This window comes from Grampus griseus (genome assembly GCF_964374135.1).
Source record: "Grampus griseus genome assembly, chromosome: 10".
In the NCBI taxonomy this organism is placed as follows: domain Eukaryota; kingdom Metazoa; phylum Chordata; class Mammalia; order Artiodactyla; family Delphinidae; genus Grampus; species Grampus griseus.
In genome coordinates this window covers 100,684,095-100,702,639 of record NC_139004.1, presented here as the reverse complement: position 1 = coordinate 100,702,639, position 18,545 = coordinate 100,684,095, and the positions used below count along the sequence as shown (strand labels likewise).

General features: G+C 46.1%; 1 protein-coding gene across 3 annotated transcripts in view; it reads right to left on the bottom strand.

Annotated features, from left to right (window-relative positions):
• Nucleotides 1–10,549: 10,549 nt before the first annotated feature.
• GRIP2 (glutamate receptor interacting protein 2) overlaps nt 10,550–18,545 on the bottom strand; it is a gene marked incomplete at its 5' end in the record, with an annotated part of 131,377 nt that continues 123,381 nt past the window's right edge. For all 3 annotated transcript variants that reach the window (XM_082663617.1, XM_082663616.1, XM_082663618.1), the window contains one exon: nt 10,550–12,600. In XM_082663617.1, the coding sequence (XP_082519743.1) occupies nt 12,442–12,600 (159 nt within the window). In that variant the 3' untranslated portion in view covers nt 10,550–12,441. The remainder of the gene's footprint in view (nt 12,601–18,545) is intronic.

Genomic DNA, 18,545 nt, shown 5'->3' with positions numbered 1-18,545 from the left:
ACCCTGCTGGGGGTGCTGCGGTGCATAGGTGGGGTGACTCCTGGCAAGGAGGATGGATATGGGAATCCCATCACCAGCAGCCGTGGAGTCTCGGTCGCTTTTTGAACCTCCTGCGGCCCAGACAGGCCACCAGGGTTTGGGAGCACGTGGCTTCCTTTTAGCTTTAGGAAGGCCCACCTAGATTCTGAAATTTTCGTTGCACCTAGAAAGGAAGGGACACGACAGCTTTAAGGGGCTGCATTTGCAGGCACATCCTCCTCAGGTGTCTCCGCTCCACCTCAGTGCACCCTTGGGACCCCAGGCTGCTGAGGCTGCGGGGATGTGACACCAGCGCATATCACCGAGGCCGGAGGTGAAAAGTGTACCCATTTCTGGCCTTTTGTATTCATTTTTAGTTTAATTCTTATGCTATGTTGCGTTAGGGGTAATTTACAGTGTGGTGATTGCTGTAGGTGTACTGCAATCTGATTCATTTAAACATATGATATATCTAGTGTTTTTTGGATTCCTTTTCCATATAGGTTATTGCAGAACGTTGAGTAGAGGTCCTGGTGTTGTACAGTAGTCCTTGTCGAGTGCGTGTTTTATGCATATGTTTATAGGTATTTTACTGTGTATGTGTTCATGGGAAACGCCTAACTTATATCTCCTCGCCACCTATGTTTTTTAGTAACCCTAGGTTTATTTTGAAAGTCGGTGAGTCTGTTTCTGTTTTGTAAACTAGTTCAGTTGTATGTATGTTTCCATTCCTCCTATAAGTGATATATATGCTATGGGTCCTCCTCTGTCTGACTGTGTTCACTCAGTGTTTTGGAATCCCAGGTCCATCCATGTTCTTTCCAGTGGCATTATTTCTTTCTTTTTCCTGGCTGAGTAACAGTCCCTTGTATACACGTAGGACCTCCCCTTTCTCTATTCATCACTCGCTGGACTATTTGTTTTTGTGTCTTGGCGATTGTAAATTGTGCCGCAATGAAAGTTGGGGTGCTTGTGTCTTTTTGAATTATGGATTTTCCCGAGTAACGCCCGGAACTGGGACTGCAGAAGGATAGGTTCACTCTCTCTTTAGTTTTCTAGGAACTCGGATACGGTGCTTTCTAGTGGCGGTTATCAATGTACATTTCCACTCAACGAGTGGGAAGGTTCCCTTTTCTCCAGACTCACTCCCCCATCGATTGTTTGGAGACTTTTTCGTGCTGGCCATTTTGCATGCCGTGAGGCGATGCCGCGCTCTACGTTGGGTTTGCATTTCTCCAATACGGAGCGATGTTCTGCATCGTGTCGTGGTGTGAATTTTTTTTTTTAAACAGTGTGAGTAAACTTTCCCTCTTGAAATTTGGCTTCTTGATAGTCTGTGTTTTGGGAAATATTTTTCGGTTACCTACGTCAGCTCACTTTTGAGAACACGTGTCATTAAAAGCCCCACAGGCTTTGTGAATATGAGGTGCCCTGAAGCACCGGGTGTAAAGTTGTTGTTACGGAAAACGTCCACAAGGCGGCAGCATTTCTTCGTGCCCAACTCTTTTCCCTGGGCAACAGAAAGCTTTAGGTAGAGTCATCTTACTGGGTGTGAATTAGAGGGAGAGGTGCCCGGGGGAACACCCAAGGGCTAGTGTGTCACTACCTCTTCCCCGTTAAGATTCTCGGCCTGGAAAATTCCGAACCCTGGCTAAACAACCCTGCTGGGGGTGCTGCGGTGAGTAGGTGGGGTGACTCCTGGCAAGGAGGCTGGATGCGGGAACCTCACCACCAGCAGCCGTGGAGGCTCGGTCACTTTTTGAATCTCCTGCAGCCCAGATGATCCGCCATGGTTCTGGTGCACTTGGCTTCTTTTTATCTGTATGAAGGTGCACCTAGATTCTGAAATTTTGGTTGCACCCAGAAAGGAAGGGACACGACAGCTTTAAGGGGCTGCATTTGCAGGCACATCCTCCTCAGGTCTCTCTGCTCCACCTCAGTGCACCCTTGGGACCCCAGGCTGCTGAGGTTGCGGGGATGTGACACCAGCGCACATCACCGAGGCCGGAGACGAAAAGCAAACCCATTTCTTTCCTTTTACTTTCTTTTTCAGCTTAATTCTGATGGTATGTTGCACTAGAGTTGATTTCCAAAGTGGGGTTTGGTGTAGGTGTACAGCAAGCTGATTCAACTACACATAGAATACATCTAGTGGTTTTCGGATTCCTTTTCCATATAGGTTATTTGCGAACGTTGAGTAGAAGTCCTGGTGTTGTACAGTAGTCCTTGTCGAGTGCGTGTTTTGTATATATGTTTATAGGTATTTTACTGTGTATGTGTTCATGTGAACCGCTTAACTTATATCTCATCGCCACCTATGTTTTCTAGTAACCCTAGGTTTGTTTTGAAAGTCGGTGAGTCTGTTTCTGTTTTGTAAACTAGTTCAGTGGTATGTGTGTTTCCATTCCTCCTATACGTGATATCATATGCTATGGGTCCTCCTCTGTCTGACTGAGTTCACTCAGTGTTTGGGCATCCCAGGTCCACCCACGTTGCTTCTAATGGCATTATTTCATTCTTTTTCCTGGCTGAGTAACAGCCCCTCCTATACACATAGGGCCTCCTCTTTATGTATTCATCACTCGCTGGACTCTTTGTTTCTGTGTCTTGGCGATTGTAAATAGTGCCGCAATGAACGTTGGGTGCTTGTGTCTTTTTGAATTATGGATTTTCCCGAATAACGCCCGGAAGTTGGACTGCCAAAGTATAGGTTCACTCTCTCTTTAGTTTTTCAGGAATTGGGATACAGTGCTTTTTTCTAGTGGCAGTTACCAGTGTACAGTTCCACTCACCGAGTGGGAAGGTTCCCTTTTCTCCACTATCAGTCCCCATCGATTGTTTGTAGAGTTTTTGATGCTGGCCATACCGCCTGCTGCGAGATGATACCACTTTATACTCTTGATATGCATTTCTAGAATAATCAGCGATTTTCCACTTCCTGTCGTGGTCGGGTTTTTTTTTTTTTTTTTAAACAGTGTGAGTAAGCTTTCCCTTTTGAAATTTGGCTTCCTGAAAGTCTGTGTGTTTCGAATTTGTTTTCGGTTACCTATCCCAGGTCATTTCTGAGGACACGTGTCATTAAAATCCCCACAGGCTTTGTGAATATTAGGTGCCCTGAAGCACCGGTTGTAAAGTTGTTGTTACGTTAAACGTCCACAAGGCGGCAGCATTTCTTCGTGCCCAACTCTGCTTCCTGGGCAACTAAAAGCTTTAGGAAGAGTCATCTTACTGGGCTGTGAATTAGAGGGCAAGGTGCCAGGGGCAACACCCAAGGGCTTGTGTGTCACTACTTCTTCCCCCGTTCAGATTCAGGCCCCCGAATATTCCGAACCCTTGCCAAACCAACCTGCTGGTGGTGCTGGGGTGTGTAGGTGGGGTGACTGCTGGCACGGAGGCTGGATGTGGGGACCCCACCAACCAGCAGCCGTGGAGGCTCGGTCACTTTTTGAAGCTCCTGCAGCCCAGACGGTCCACCAGGGTTTGGGTGCACTTGGCTTCCTTTTAGCTGTATGAAGGCCCACCTAGATTCTGAAATTTTAGTTCCACCCAGAAAGGAAGGGACACGACAGCTTTAAGGGGCTGCATTTGCAGGCACACCCTCCTCAGGTGTCTCCGCTCCACCTCAGTGCACCCTTGGGACCCCAGGCTGCTGAGGCTGCGGGGATGTGACACCAGGGCATATCACCGAGGCAGGAGGCGAAAAGTGTACTCACTTCTGTCCTTCGGCGTTCATTTTTAGTTTAATTCTTATGGTATGTTGCGTTAGGGGTAAATTACAGTGTGGTGTTTGGTGTAGGTGTACAGCAAGCTGATTCAGTTACACATGTAATATAGCTGCTCTTTTCCAGATTCCTTTTCCGTATAGGTTATTGCAGAACGTTGAGTAGAGGTCCTGGTGTTGTACAGTAGTCCTTGTCGAGTGCGTGTTTTATATATATGTTTATAGGAATTTTACTGTGTATGTGTTCATGTGAACCGCCTAACTTATATCTCCTACCCCACTTTCTTTTTGGTAACCCAGGGTTTATTTTGAAAGTCGGTGAGTCTGTTTCTGTTTTGTAAACTAGTTCAGTTGTATGTACGTTTCCATTCCTCCTATAAGTGATAGTATATACTATGGGTCCTCCTCTATCTGGCTGGCTTCACTCAGTGTTTGGGCATCCCAGGTCAACCCATGTCCCTTCTAATGGCATTATTTCATTCTTTTTCCTGGCTGAGTAACAGTCCCTTGTATACACGTAGGACCTCCTGTTTATGTATTCATCACTCGCTGGACTATTTTGTAGTTTTTGTGCCTTTGCGATTGCAAATACTGCGGCAGTGAACGTTGGGGTGCATGTATCTTGTTGAATTCAGGATTTTCCCGGGTAACGCACAGGAGTGGGACAGCAGAAATATATGGTTGTATTCTCCTTTGTTTTCTAGCAACTGGTATACAGTGCTTTCTAGTGGCGGTTATCAATGTACATTTCCACTCAACGAGTGGGAAGGTTCCCTTTTCTCCACACTCACTCCCCCATCGCTTGTTTGGAGACTTTTTCGTGCTGGCCATTTTGCATGCCGCGAGGCGATGCCTCGCTGCACGGTGGGTTTGCATTTCTTCAATATTGAGCGATGTTCTGCATCGTGTCGTGGTGTGAATTTTTTTTTAAACAGTGTGAGTAAACTTTCCCTCTTGAAATTTGGCTTCCTGAAAGTCTGTGTTTTTGGAATTATTTTTCGGTTACCTAAATCAGCTCACTTTTGAGAACACGTGTCATTAAAAGCCCCACAGGCTTTGTGAATATGAGGTGCCCTGAAGCACCGGGTGTAAAGTTGTTGTTACGGAAAACGTCCACAAGGCGGCAGCATTTCCTCGTGCCCAACTCTTTCCTCGGCAACCAACAGCTTCAGGTAGAGTAAACTTCCTGGGTGTGAATTAGAGGGGAAGGTGCCAGAGGGAACACCCAAGGACGTGTGTGTCACTACCTCTTCCCCCGTTGAGCTTCACGCCCCGGAAAATTCCGAAGCCTGGCTATAGCACCCTGCTGGGGCTGCTGCGCTGTGTAGGTGGAGTGACTCCTGGCAAGGAGGCTGGATGTGGGAACCCCAGCACCAGCAGCCTTGGAGGCTCGGTCACTTTTTGAATCTCCTGCAGCCCAGATGATCCCCCATGGTTCGGGTGCACTTGGCTTCCTTTTAGGTCTAGGAAGGCCCACCCAGCTTCTGAAGTTTTGGTTCCACCCATAAAGGAAGAGACACGACAGCTCTAAGGGGCTGCATTTGCAGGCACATGGTTCTCAGGTCTCTCTGCTCCACCTCAGTGCACCCTTGGGACCGCAGGCTGCTCAGGCTGCGGGGATGTGACACCAGCGCATATCACCGAGGCCGGAGGTGAAAAGCGTGCCCATTTCTGGCCTTTTGTATTCATTTTTAGTTTAATTCTTATGCTATGTTGCGTTAGGGGTAATTTACAGTGTGGTGATTGCTGTAGGTGTACTGCAATCTGATTCATTTAAACATATGATATATCTAGTGTTTTTTGGATTCCTTTTCCATATAGGTTATTGCAGAACGTTGAGTAGAGGTCCTGGTGTTGTACAGTAGTCCTTGTCGAGTGCGTGTTTTATGCATATGTTTATAGGTATTTTACTGTGTGTGTGTTCATGTGAACCGCCTAACTTATATCTCCTCGCCACCTATGTTTTTTGGTAACCCTAGGCTTATTTTGAAAGTCGGTGAGTCTGTTTCTGTTTTGTAAACTAGTTCAGTGGTATGTGTGTTTCCATCCCTCCTATACGTGATATTATATGCTATGGGTCCTCCTCTGTCTGACTGTGTTCACTCAGTGTTTGGGCATCCCAGGTCCATCCATGTTCTTTCCAATGGCATTATTTCATTCTTTTTCCTGGCTGAGTAACAGCCCCTTCTATACACGTAGGGCCTCCCCTGTCTCTATTCATCACTCGCTGGACTATTTGTTTTTGTGTCTTGGCGATTCTAAATAGTGCCACAAATGAAAGTTGGGGTGGTTGTGTCTTTTTGAATTATGGATTTTCCCGAGTAGTGCCCAGGAGTGGGCCTGCAGTAGTATAGGGTCGCTCTCTCCTTAGTTTTCTAGGAACTGGGATACAGTGCTTTCTAGTGGTGGTTACCAATGTACATTTCGACTCACCGAGTGGGAAGGTTCCCTTTTCTCCAGACTCACTCCCCCATCGATTGTTTGGAGACTTTTTCGTGCTGGCCATTTTGCATGCCGTGAGGCGATGCCGCGCTCTACGTTGGGTTTGCGTTTCTCCAATACGGAGCGATGTTCTGCATCGTGTCGTGGTGTGAATTTTTTTTTTAAACAGTGTGAGTAAACTTTCCCTCTTGAAATTTGGCTTCTTGATAGTCTGTGTTTTGGGAATTATTTTTCGGTTACCTAAATCAGCTCACTTTTGAGAACACGTGTCATTAAAAGCCCCACAGGCTTTGTGAATATGAGGTGCCCTGAAGCACCGGGTGGAAAGTTGTTGTTACGAAAACGTCCACAAGGCGGCAGCATTTCTTCGTGCCCAACTCTTTTCCCTGGGCAACCGAAAGCTTTAGGTAGAGTCATCTTACTGGGTGTGAATTAGAGGGAGAGGTGCCCGGGGGAACACCCAAGGGCTAGTGTGTCACTACCTCTTCCCCGTTAAGATTCTCGGCCTGGAAAATTCCAAACCCTGGCTAAACAACCCTGCTGGGGGTGCTGCGGTGAGTAGGTGGGGTGACTCCTGGCAAGGAGGCTGGATGCGGGAACCTCACCACCAGCAGCCGTGGAGGCTCGGTCACTTTTTGAATCTCCTGCAGCCCAGATGATCCGCCATGGTTCTGGTGCACTTGGCTTCTTTTTATCTGTATGAAGGTGCACCTAGATTCTGAAGTTTTGGTTCCACCCAGAAAGGAAGAGACACGACAGCTTTAAGGAGCTGCATTTGCAGGCACATCGTCCTCAGGTCTCTCTGCTCCACCTCAGTGCACCCTTGGGACCCCAGGCTGCTCAGGCTGCGGGGATGTGTCACCAGCGCATATCACCGAGGCAGGAGTCGAAAAGTGTTCCCATTTCTGTCCTTTTGCGTTCATTTTCAGTTTAATTCTTATGGTATGTTGCATTAGGCGTAATTTACAGTGTGGGGTTTGGTGTAGGTGTACAGCAAGCTGATTCAGTTACACATGTAACATAGCTACTGTTTTTCGGATTCCTTTTTCTTTATAGGTTATTGCAGAACATTGAGTAGAGGTCCTGGTGTTGTACAGTAGTCCTTGTCGAGTGCGTGTTTTATATTTGTGTTTATAGGTATTTTACTGTGTATGCGTTCATGTGAACTGCCTAACTTCTATCTCCTACCCCACTTACTTTTTGGTAACCCTAGGTTTATTTTGATAGTCAGTGAGTCTGTTTCTGTTTTGTAAACTAGTTCAGTTGTATGTATGTTTCCATTCCTACTATAAGTGATATTATATACTATGGGTCCTCCTCTATCTGGCTGACTTCACTCAGTGTTTGGGCATCGCAGGTCCACCCATGTTTCTTCTAATGGCATTATTTCATTCTTTTTCCTGACTGAGTAGCAGTCCCTTGTATACACGTAGCACCTCTTTATGTATTCATTACTCGCTGGACTATTTGTTTGTTTTTATGTCTTGGCGATTGTAAATAGTGGCGCAATGAACGTTGGGATGCATGTGTCTTGTTGAATTATGGATTTTCTCGGGTAACACAGGAGTGGGACAGGAGAAATATAGGGTTTCATTCTCCGTAGTTTTCTAGCCACTGGGATACAGTGCTTTCTAGTGGCGGTTACCAATGTACATTTCCACTCACCGAGTGGGAAGGTTCCCTCTTCTCCACAGTCACAGCCCCATCGATTGTAGACTTTTTGATACTGGCAATTTTGCCTGCTGGGAGGCGATGCGTCGTTACACTTTGGATTTTTATTTCTCCAATAATGAGCGATGTTCTGCATCTTGTTGTGGTGTGTATTTTTTTTAAGTGTGTGTAAAGTTTCCCTCTTGAAATTTGGGTTCGTGAAAGTCTGTGTATTTCGAATCCTTTTTCGGTTACCTACCCCAGGTCATTTTTGAGGACACGCGTCATTAAAAGCCTCATAGGCTTCGTGAATATGAGGTGCCCTGAAGCACAGGTTGTAAAGTTGTTGTTCTGGGAATCGTCCACAAGGTGGCAGCATTTCTTCGTGGCCAACTCTAGTTCGTTGGCAACCAAAAGCTTTAGGAAGAGTCATCTTACTGGGCTATGAATTAGAGGGGAAGGTGCCAGAGGCAACACCCAAGGACTTGTGTGTCTCTATCTCTTCTCCGTTAAGCTTCACGCCCCCGAAAATTCCGAACCCTGGCTAAACCACCCTGCTGCGGGTGCTGCGGTGTGTAGGTGGGGTGACTCCTGGCAAGGAGGCTGGATGTGGGAACCCCACCACCAGCAGCCGTGGAGGCTCGGTCACTTTTTGAAGCTCCTGCATCCCCGACGGTCCACCATGGTTTGGCTTCACTCAGCTTCGTTTACCTGTCGGAGGGACCACCTGCAGCTGGTGATTGTGGTTCCATGGAGAAGTGACAGAAAGTACAGCTCTTTGGGATTCTCCTTTGTGGGCACATCCTCTCCTGCTCTCCCACCTCCACTTCAGTCCAGCTTTGGGTCCGAAGGCTCCTCATGCTTAGGGTATATGATACCAGCCTAGATCACCCTGGCCGGAGGGGAATGTAGTAGGCATTTCTTTTCTTTTCTTTTTTAATTTAATATTTATGGTATATTGGTATACAGTTGATTTACAATGTGGTGTTTGTTGTAGGTGTACAGTAACCTGATTCATTTATATGTATAGTTATATCCTTTTTTGTTTTGTTTTCCATATAGGTTTTTGCAGAACGTTGAGTAGACTTCCTTTTGCTGTACAGTAAGTCCTTGTTCATTATTTTTTGTATATTATTGTGTATATATTAATCTAAATGTCCTTATTTATTTCTGCCCCTGAGCTTTCCTGTTTGGGAATCCTAAGTTTGTTTTCTAAATCTGTGAGTCTGTTGTGTAAATAAGTTCATTTGTATCATTTTTTTAGGTTCCAGCTATAAGTGATATCATATGCTATTTGTCTTTCTCTGACTGACTTCACTTAGTCTGTGATCATCCTTGTTCCATCCATGTTTCTTCCTTTGGCATTATTTAGTTCTTGTTTATGGCTAAGAGTCCATTGTACACAGGTACCATATCTTCTTTATCCATTCATCTATATGTGGGTATTTTGGTTGTTTTTGTGTCTGGGCTATTGTAAATAGTGCTGCAATCAACAGTGGGGTACATGTGTCTTCTTCAATCATGGATTTCTCCAGAAATACACCCCCATGTGGGACTGCTGGAACGTAGGGTAGCTCTCTTTTTAGTTTTATAGTAATTTCGATACTGCCCTTTATAGTGGCTGTTACCAATGTACATCCCCACGAACAGTTTAGGAGGATTCTTATTTCTCCACACCGTCTGCAGCATTTAGTATTTGTGGACTCTTTGATGATGGCCATTGTGACTGCAGTGAAGTGGTAGTTCCTTGTAGTTTTGACTTGCATTTCTCTAATAACTAGTGATGTTGAGCATCTTTTCTCGTGTCTGTGGACCGTCTGTACGTGTTCTTTATGAAATGTTTATTCTTCCTATTTTTTATTGGTTTTTTTGGTTGTTGTTGTTTTTTATAAGCTGTTTGTGTATTTTGGAAATTAAGCCTTTGTCATGAGATCACTTCCAAATATTTTCTCCCCATCTCAGGTTGTCTTTTCGTTTTGTGTATGTTTTCCTTTGTTGCACAAATGCTTTCAAGTTTTGTTTAGGTCCTATTTCTTTGCTCCTCCTTTTATTTCTATTGCTTTGGGAGACTGGCCTATGAAAACATTGTTATGTTGTATGTCAGACAATATTTTGCCTATGTTCTCTTCTAGGAGTTCCGTAGTGTCGTGTCTCATATTTAAGCCAATCATCTGAGTTTATTTTTGTGCATGGCATAAGGGAGTGTTCTAATGTCATTGATCGATCGATTTACATGCAGCTGTCCGACTTTCCCAGTACCACTTGCTGAATAGACTGTCTTTCTCCATCGTATATTCTTACCTCTTCTGTCGAAAATTAATTGACCATAAGTGAGTGGGTTTTTTCTGGGTTTTCTATTTCTGTTCCATTGATCCATATGTCCATTTTGTGCCAATACCATGCTGCTTTGATTACTGTAACTTTGTAGTATTGTGTAAAGTTTGGGAGGATTACTCCTCCAGCTTTGTTCTTTTTCCTCAGAATTACTTTGGCAATTCTGGGTCTTTTGTGGTTCGATAGAAATTTTAGGATTATTTGTCCTAGTTTTGTGAAAACTGTCATGGGTAATTAGATAGGTATCACCAGCCTATGTTTTTTTTGTTTTAAAAAGAAGACACACTAATCCAAGTGCTTTTAAATAATTTTATTTAAAAAGATCATCCCAACAGCACCCCCCGCCCCCCACTCCCACGTCACTGCAAGTCGGTAGGGCAAATGTACACGTGGGCCCCAAGGAGACCCCAAGTGGCCTTTACAGTGCCACCCCTTGGCATGTTGTGCTTCCCAAGAGCCCTAAGAAAACCCCATATAGAAAAATACAAGGAATATGCTCCAATCTCAGCCAGAGAAAAATACAGCTTTTAGGGGGTGGAAGGGGCATGTCCCAGGGGCTGTACCCAAAATGCATAGGCAGGCAGGACGCTCACTGGGGGACAGGTGTCAGGAGGTGTCAATTCTGGGGGGTGAACAATCCCCATGAGAAGACAGAGGAATATTGCATATGAGAAGGCCGGCGTGGCCAGGAGATCCACCCGCCGGGCCTGGTTGCATACGTCTGGGGGAACCGCAGAGGCCTCAGCCCGAGGAGGGCAGAAACCTGTTCAGGGTCGCTGCATCGTCCTCGGCTGCTGTCGAGCGTAGCTTTCCCAAGCCCAGCGGGCAGACATGGTTCTGCCCTGACAGGCAGGCCAGTACCTACTCAGAGACTGTCAACCCCTTAATTGTCCAGAGGGGGTCAGACCAGAGGGGTTCAGACAGCAACGAGAAGGGACCCAGGGTGAAAGGAAGAGATGTCTTGACTCCCTATCGAGTTCCTTGAGTGGAAGAGCCTTTTTCAGGCCTCCAGGGGATTCAGGGGTAGAGGAGGATGAAGGTGGGAGTGGGCACCCCGTTTTCCTGAGACACTGTTAAGAGCTGGGCAGGGGCAGAACAGGTCCCAAGACCTGGCTGAATCCTTTCTGCCCACCTCCATCTCAGGGGCCACAGCCCAGACCACCAGGTGGAGACCCCGGGCCCTTCTCAAAACCAGAAGGGTTTCTGGACTGCAGAAAATGAGGAAAGCGATGTTAAGGGATACTGGTGCTTCCAGATTTCAAGTGAGAATCAACTTCCTTGAATGACCACTTTGGACACTGTCACTGCTGGGTGTGAGAAAGGATGGCCTGTCTCCCCTGCCTGTCTGTCTGTCTGGCTCTGCTTCTCTCTCCTCCTTCACTGATTTATTAGGCTAGGAGCTCTATCATCTTACATATCCTACTTATTTCCATGGTTTTCCCATCTTCACTGTAATAGCAGCTGAATGGAACCCCCTGGGTCTTTTGTCCTGAAATGACTCCCACCCACCCTGAGGGGCCTGGGCTAAGACGGGTGTATTCATATGGTCCAGTGGCCACACGTCCTACTAAAGCAGCAGGAGGGGCTGACAGCCCAAAGCCTGACACCAAGCTCGCCCAATGGGCCCAGAACTGAGGTCTCAAACTACAGAGGCTTCGACCAGAGTCTCAGAAATGAAAGAACCCCTCAAAGGGCCAGTGCTTCCTGGGAATCCAGACACCCCAGTTCAGAGTCTCCTAAGTGGGGATGCTGGTGAGCCCTGAACACCAGACTCTGGAGAAGGGAAGTGGCTGGACTCTTCCGCTGAGCAGCCTCCTTCCTGGTGGGAGGCTGTCCAAATGAAGTAGCCCCCACCCTCCTGCGACCGCACAGGTGGGATCAGGTCCCGCCTTGCTCACCTCCTGAGACAGGGCGCTCACTCCTCCCTCACAGCACTCAGGCTCCATGGCTCTTCTGGGAGAACACTCCTTACGTGGAGCTGAGCTGTCCCCGCACTAGACGCTCTTCCCAGGGGTTCTGGAGGTACCTGGGGCAGCCCCTGTACGCCCAGCTGAGCAGCCTGCCTTGACCCCTACTGGGCAGGCCCCATACTGGGCATCTTGGAGGTCCAACTGGAGAAAGACCTCGATATCACCGCAACTGGGTGCCGCAGACATGGAGAAGAGTCTGGTCAGAGCCTGCCAGATGACAGATGGACGAGTGGGTGGCCACTTCTTCAGCCTGGCTGCATGTGTGGGCGCCAGGATCTTCCAACGTGTCCAGACCATGTGCTGACTTCAAAGCATCCGTGGGCCTCTGGGGCCTGGTGCTCGTGGGGCCCGGCTGCTCTGGGCCAGTGGGTTGCGGCTGATGACCAGCTCCACGACATCGCCCGCCTCGGCCAGGAGCGGCACCGTCAGGCAGCAGTCAAGGTCCCGCGTGTGAACGTGGTTGACCTGCACATGCACAGCCATGGGGCAGATGGCGTCAGCTCAGCATGCACTGAAGTAGGTGAGAATTTCCTCAAATACAGACCCTGCCCAGCCCAGACACAGGGTGAATCTTAACACTCACACAGAGGAAGGCACTCTCATTTCAAGTCTTTCAACCCTTCCATGCATCCTTCACCCTCCAGCACCTGCATGTCTCCATTTTTTTTTCTCATCTGAAAAATCTTATTTATTTTTTGTGGTACACCGGCCTCTCACTGTTGTGGCCTCTCCCGTTGCGGAGCACAGGCTCCGGATGCGCAGGCTCAGCAGCCATGGCTCACGGGCCCAGCCGCTCCGCGGCATGTGGGATCTTCCGGGACCGAGGCACGAACCCGTGTCCCCTGCATTGGCAGGCGGACTCTCAACCACTGCGCTGCCAGGGAAGCCCCTTATTTATTTATTTTTTAAATGTTTCTTTATTGTGGTAAAAGTCACATAAAACACTATTTTAACCATATTTAACTGTACAGTTCAGTGGCACTAAGTGCATTCACATTGTTATGCAACTCTCACCATCATCCATCTTCTGAATTTTTCACCTTCCTAAACTGAAACTCTGTCCCCATTAAATACTAACTCTGAAATCCGCCCCCAACCACTGGCCCCTGGCATCTACCAGTGTACTTTCTGTCTATATGAATTTGGCTATTCTAGGTACCTCATATAAGTGGAGTCAAACAGTATTTGTCGGGGACTTCCGGGAAGATGGCGGAAGAGTAAGACGCGGAGATCACCTTCCTCCCCACAGATACACCAGAAATACATCTACGCGTGGAACAACTCCTACGGTGCACCTACTGAACGCTGGCAGAAGACCTCAGACCTCCCAAAAGGCAAGGAACCCCCCACGTACCTGGTTAGGGCAAAAGAAAAAAATAAACAGAGACAAAAGGATAGGGACGAGTCCTGCACCAGCGGGAGAGAGCTGTGACGGAGGAAAAGTGTCCACACACTAGGAAGCCCCTTCGCGGGCGGAGACTTCGGGTGGCGGAGTGGGGGAGCTTGGGAGCCGCGGAGGAGAGCACAGCAACAGGGGTGCGGAGGGCAGAGCGGAGAGATTCCAGCGCAGAGGATCGGGCTGACCGGCACTCACCAGCCGAGAGGCTTGTCTGCTCGCCCCGCTGGGGCGGGCGGGGCTGGGAGCTGAGGCTCCGGCTTCGGTCGGAGCGCCGGGAGAGGACTGAGGTCGGCGGCGTGAACACAGCCTGCAGGGCCTTAGTGCACCGCGGCTAGCCGGGAGGGAGTCCGGGGAAAAGTCTGGGCCTGCCGAATAGGCAAGAGACTTTTTCTTCCCTCTTTGTTTCCTGGTGCACGAGGAGAGGGGATTAAGAACGCTGCTTAAGAGAGCTCCAGAGACGGGCGCGAGCCACAGCTAAAAGTGCGGAGCCCAGAGACCGACATGAGACGCTAAGGCCGCTGCTGCCGCCACCAAGAAGCCTGTGTGCGAACACAGGTTACTATCCACACCCCCTTCCGGGGAGCCTGTGCAGCCCGCCACTGCCAGGGTCCCGGGATCCAGGGACAACTCCCCCGGGAGAACACAGGGCGCGCCTCAGGCTAGCAATGTCATGCTGGCCTCTGCCACCGCAGGCCCGCCCCACACTCCGTGACCCTCCCTACCCCCCCCCCCCACCCCCGGCCTGAGTGAGCCAGAGCCTCCGAATCAGCGGCTCCTTTAACCCCGTCCTGTCTGAGCAAAGAACAGACGCCCTCCGGTGACCTACACGCACAGGCGGGGCCAAATCCAAAGCTGAGCCCCTGGGAGCTGTGAGAACAAAGAAGAGAAAGGGAAATCTCTCCCAGCAGCCTCAGAAGCAGCGGATTAAAGCTCCACAATCAACTTGATGTACCCTGCATCTGTGGAATACATGAATAGACAACGAATCATCCCAAATTAAGGAGCCCTGTGGATGAAAGGCTCTTGGTGCTGCAGCCAGGAGTCAGTGCTGTGCCTCTGAGGTGGGAGAGCCAACTTCAGGACACTGGTCCACAAGAGGCCTCCCAGCTGCACATAATATCAAACAGCGAAAATCTCCCAGAGATCTCCATCTCAACGCCAGCACCCAGCTTCACTCAACGACCAGCAAGCTACAGTGCTGGACATCCTATGCCAAACTAGCAACACAGGAACACAACCCCACCCATTAGCAGAGAGGCTGCCCAAAATCATAATAAGTCTACAGACACCCCAAAACACACCACCAGACGTGGACCTGCCCACCAGAAAGACAAGATCCAGCCTCATCCACCAGAACACAGGCACTAGTACCCTCCACCAGGAAGCCTACACAACCCACTGAACCAACCTTAGCCACTGGGGACAGACACAAAAAACAACAGGAACTACGAACCTTCAGCCTGCAAAAAGGAGACCCCAAACACAGTAAGATAAGCAAAATGAAAAGACAGAAAAACACACAGCAGATGAAGGAGCAAGATAAAAACCCACCAGACCTAACAAATGAAGAGGAAATAGGCAGTCTACCTGAAAAAGAATTCAGAATAATGATAGTAAAGATGATCCAAAATCTTGGAAATAGAATAGACAAAATACAAGAATCAGTTAACAAGGACCTAGAAGAACTAAAGATGAAACAAACAATAATGAACAACACAATAAATGAAATGAAAAATACTCTAGATGGGATCAATAGCAGAATAACTGAGGCAGAAGAACGGATAAGTGACCTGGAAGATAAAATAGTAGAAATAACTACTGCAGAGCAGGATAAAGAAAAAAGAATGAAAAGAACTGAGGACAGTCTCAGAGACCTCTGGGACAACATTAAACGCACCAACATTCGAATTATAGGGGTTCCAGAAGAAGAAGAGAAAAAGAAAGGGACTGAGAAAATATTTGAAGAGATTATAGTTGAAAACTTCCCTAATATGGGAAAGGAAATAGTTAATCAAGTCCAGGAAGCACAGAGAGTCCCATACAGGATAAATCCAAGGAGAAATACACCAAGACACATATTAATCAAACTGTCAAAAATTAAATACAAAGAAAATATATTAAAAGTGCAAGGGAAAAACAACAAATAACACACAAGGGAATCCCCATAAGGTTAACAGCTGATCTTTCAGCAGAAACTCTGCAAGCCAGAAGGGAGTGGCAGGACATATTGAAAGTGTTGAAGGAGAAAAACCTGCAACCAAGATTACTCTACCCAGCAAGGATCTCTTTCAGATATGATGGAGAAATTAAAACCTTTACAGACAAGCGAAAGCTGAGAGAGTTCAGCACCACCAAACCAGCTCTACAACAACTGCTAAAGGAACTTCTCTAGGCAAGAAACACAAAAGAAGGAAAAGACCTACAATAACGAACCCAAAACAATTAAGAAAATGGGAATGGGAACACACATATCGATAATTACCTTAAATGTAAATGGACTAAATGCTCCCACCAAAAGACACAGATTGGCTGAATGGATACAAAAACAAGACGCATATATTTGCTGTCTACAAGAGACCCACTTCAGACCTAGAGACACATACAGACTGAAAGTAAGGGGATGGAGAAAGGTATTTCATACAAATGGAAACCAAAAGAAAGCTGGAGTAGCAATTCTCATATCAGACAAAATAGACTTTAAAACAAAGACTATTAGAAGAGACAAAGAAGGACACTACATAATGATCAAGGGATCGATCCAAGAAGAAGATAAAACAATTGTAAATATTTATGCACCCAACATAGGAGCACCTCAATACATAAGGCAAATACTGACAGCCATAAAAGGGGAAATCGACAGTAACACATTCATAGTAGGGGACTTTAACACCCCACTTTCACCAATGGACAGATCATCCAAAATGAAAATAAATAAGGAAACACAAGCTTTAAATGATACATTAAACGAGATGGACTTAATTGATATTTATAGGACATTCCATCCCAAAACAACAGAATACACATTTTTCTCAAGTGCTCATGGAACATTCTCCAGGATAGATCATATCTTGGGTCACAAATCAAGCCTTGGTAAATTTAAGAAAATTGAAATTGTATCAAGTATCTTTTCTGACCACAACACTATGAGACTAGATATCAATTACAGGAAAAGATCTGTAAAAAATGCAAACACATGGAGGCTAAACAATACACTACTTAATAATGAAGTGATCACTGAAGAAATCAAAGAGGAAATCAAAAAATACCTAGAAATAAATGACAATGGAGACACGACGACTCAAAATCTATGGGATGCAGCAAAAGCAGTTCTAAGAGGGAAGTTTATAGCAATACAATCCTACCTTAAGAAACAGGAAACATCTCGAATAAACAACCTAACCTTGCACCTAAAGCAATTAGAGAAAGAAGAACAAAAAACCCCCAAAGTTAGCAGAAGGAAAGAAATCATAAAAATCAGATCAGAAATAAATGAAAAAGAAAGGAAGGAAACGATAGCAAAGATCAATAAAACTAAAAGCTGGTTCTTTGAAAGGATAAACAAAATTGATAAACCATTAGCCAGACTCATCAAGAAAAAAATGGAGAAGACTCAAATCAATAGAATTAGAAATGAAAAAGGAGAAGTAACAACTGACACTGCAGAAATACAAAAGATCATGAGAGATTACTACAAGCAGCTCTATGCCAATAAAATGGACAACCTGGAAGAAATGGACAAATTCTTAGAAAGGCACAACCTGACAAGACTGAATCAGGAAGAAATAGAAAATATGAACAGACCAATCACAAGCACTGAAATTGAAACTGTGATTAAAAATCTTCCAACAAGCAAAAGCCCAGGACCAGATGGCTTCACAGGCGAATTCTATCAAACATTTAGAGAAGAGCTATCACCTATCCTTCTCAAACTCTTCCAAAATATAGCAGAGGGAGGAACACTCCCCAACTCATTCTACGAGGCCACCATCACCCTGATACCAAAACCAGACAAGGATGTCACAAAGAAAGAAAACTACAGGCCAATATCACTGATGAACATAGATGCAAAAATCCTCCACAAAATACTAGCAAACAGAATCCAACAGCACATTAAACGGATCATACACCATGATCAAGTGGGGTTTATTCCAGGAATGCAAGGATTCTTCAATATACGCAAATCAATCAACGTGATACACCATATTAACAAATTGAAGGAGAAAAACCATATGATCATCTCAATAGATGCAGAGAAAGCTTTTGACAAAATTCAACACCCATTTATGATAAAAACCCTGCAGAAAGTAGGCATAGAGGGAACTTTCCTCAACATAATAAAGGCCATATATGACAAACCCACAGCCAACATCGTCCTCAATGGTGAAAAACTGAAAGCATTTCCACTAAGATCAGGAACAAGACAAGGTTGCCCACTCTCACCACTCTTATTCAACATAGTTTTGGAAGTTTTAGCCACGGCAATCAGAGAAGAAAAGGAAATAAAAGGAATCCAAATCGGAAAAGAAGAAGTAAAGCTGTCACTCTTTGCAGATGACATGATACTCTACATAGAGAATCCTAAAGATGCTACCAGAAAACTACTAGAGCTAATCAATGAATTTGGTAAAGTAGCAGGATACAAAATTAATGCACAGAAATCTCTGGCATTCCTATACACTAAGGACGAAAAATCTGAAAGTGAAATCAAGAAAACACTCCCATTTACCATTGCAACAAAAAGAATAAAATATCTAGGAATAAACCTACCTAAGGAGACAAAAGACATGTATGCAGAAAATTATAAGACACTGATGAAAGAAATTAAACATGATACAAATAGATGGAGAGATATACCATGTTCTTGGATTGGAAGAATCAACATTGTGAAAATGACTCTACTACCCAAAGCAATCTACAGATTCAATGCAATCCCTATCAAACTACCACTGGCATTTTTCACAGAACTAGAACAAAAAATTTCACAATTTGTATGGAAACACAAAAGACCCCG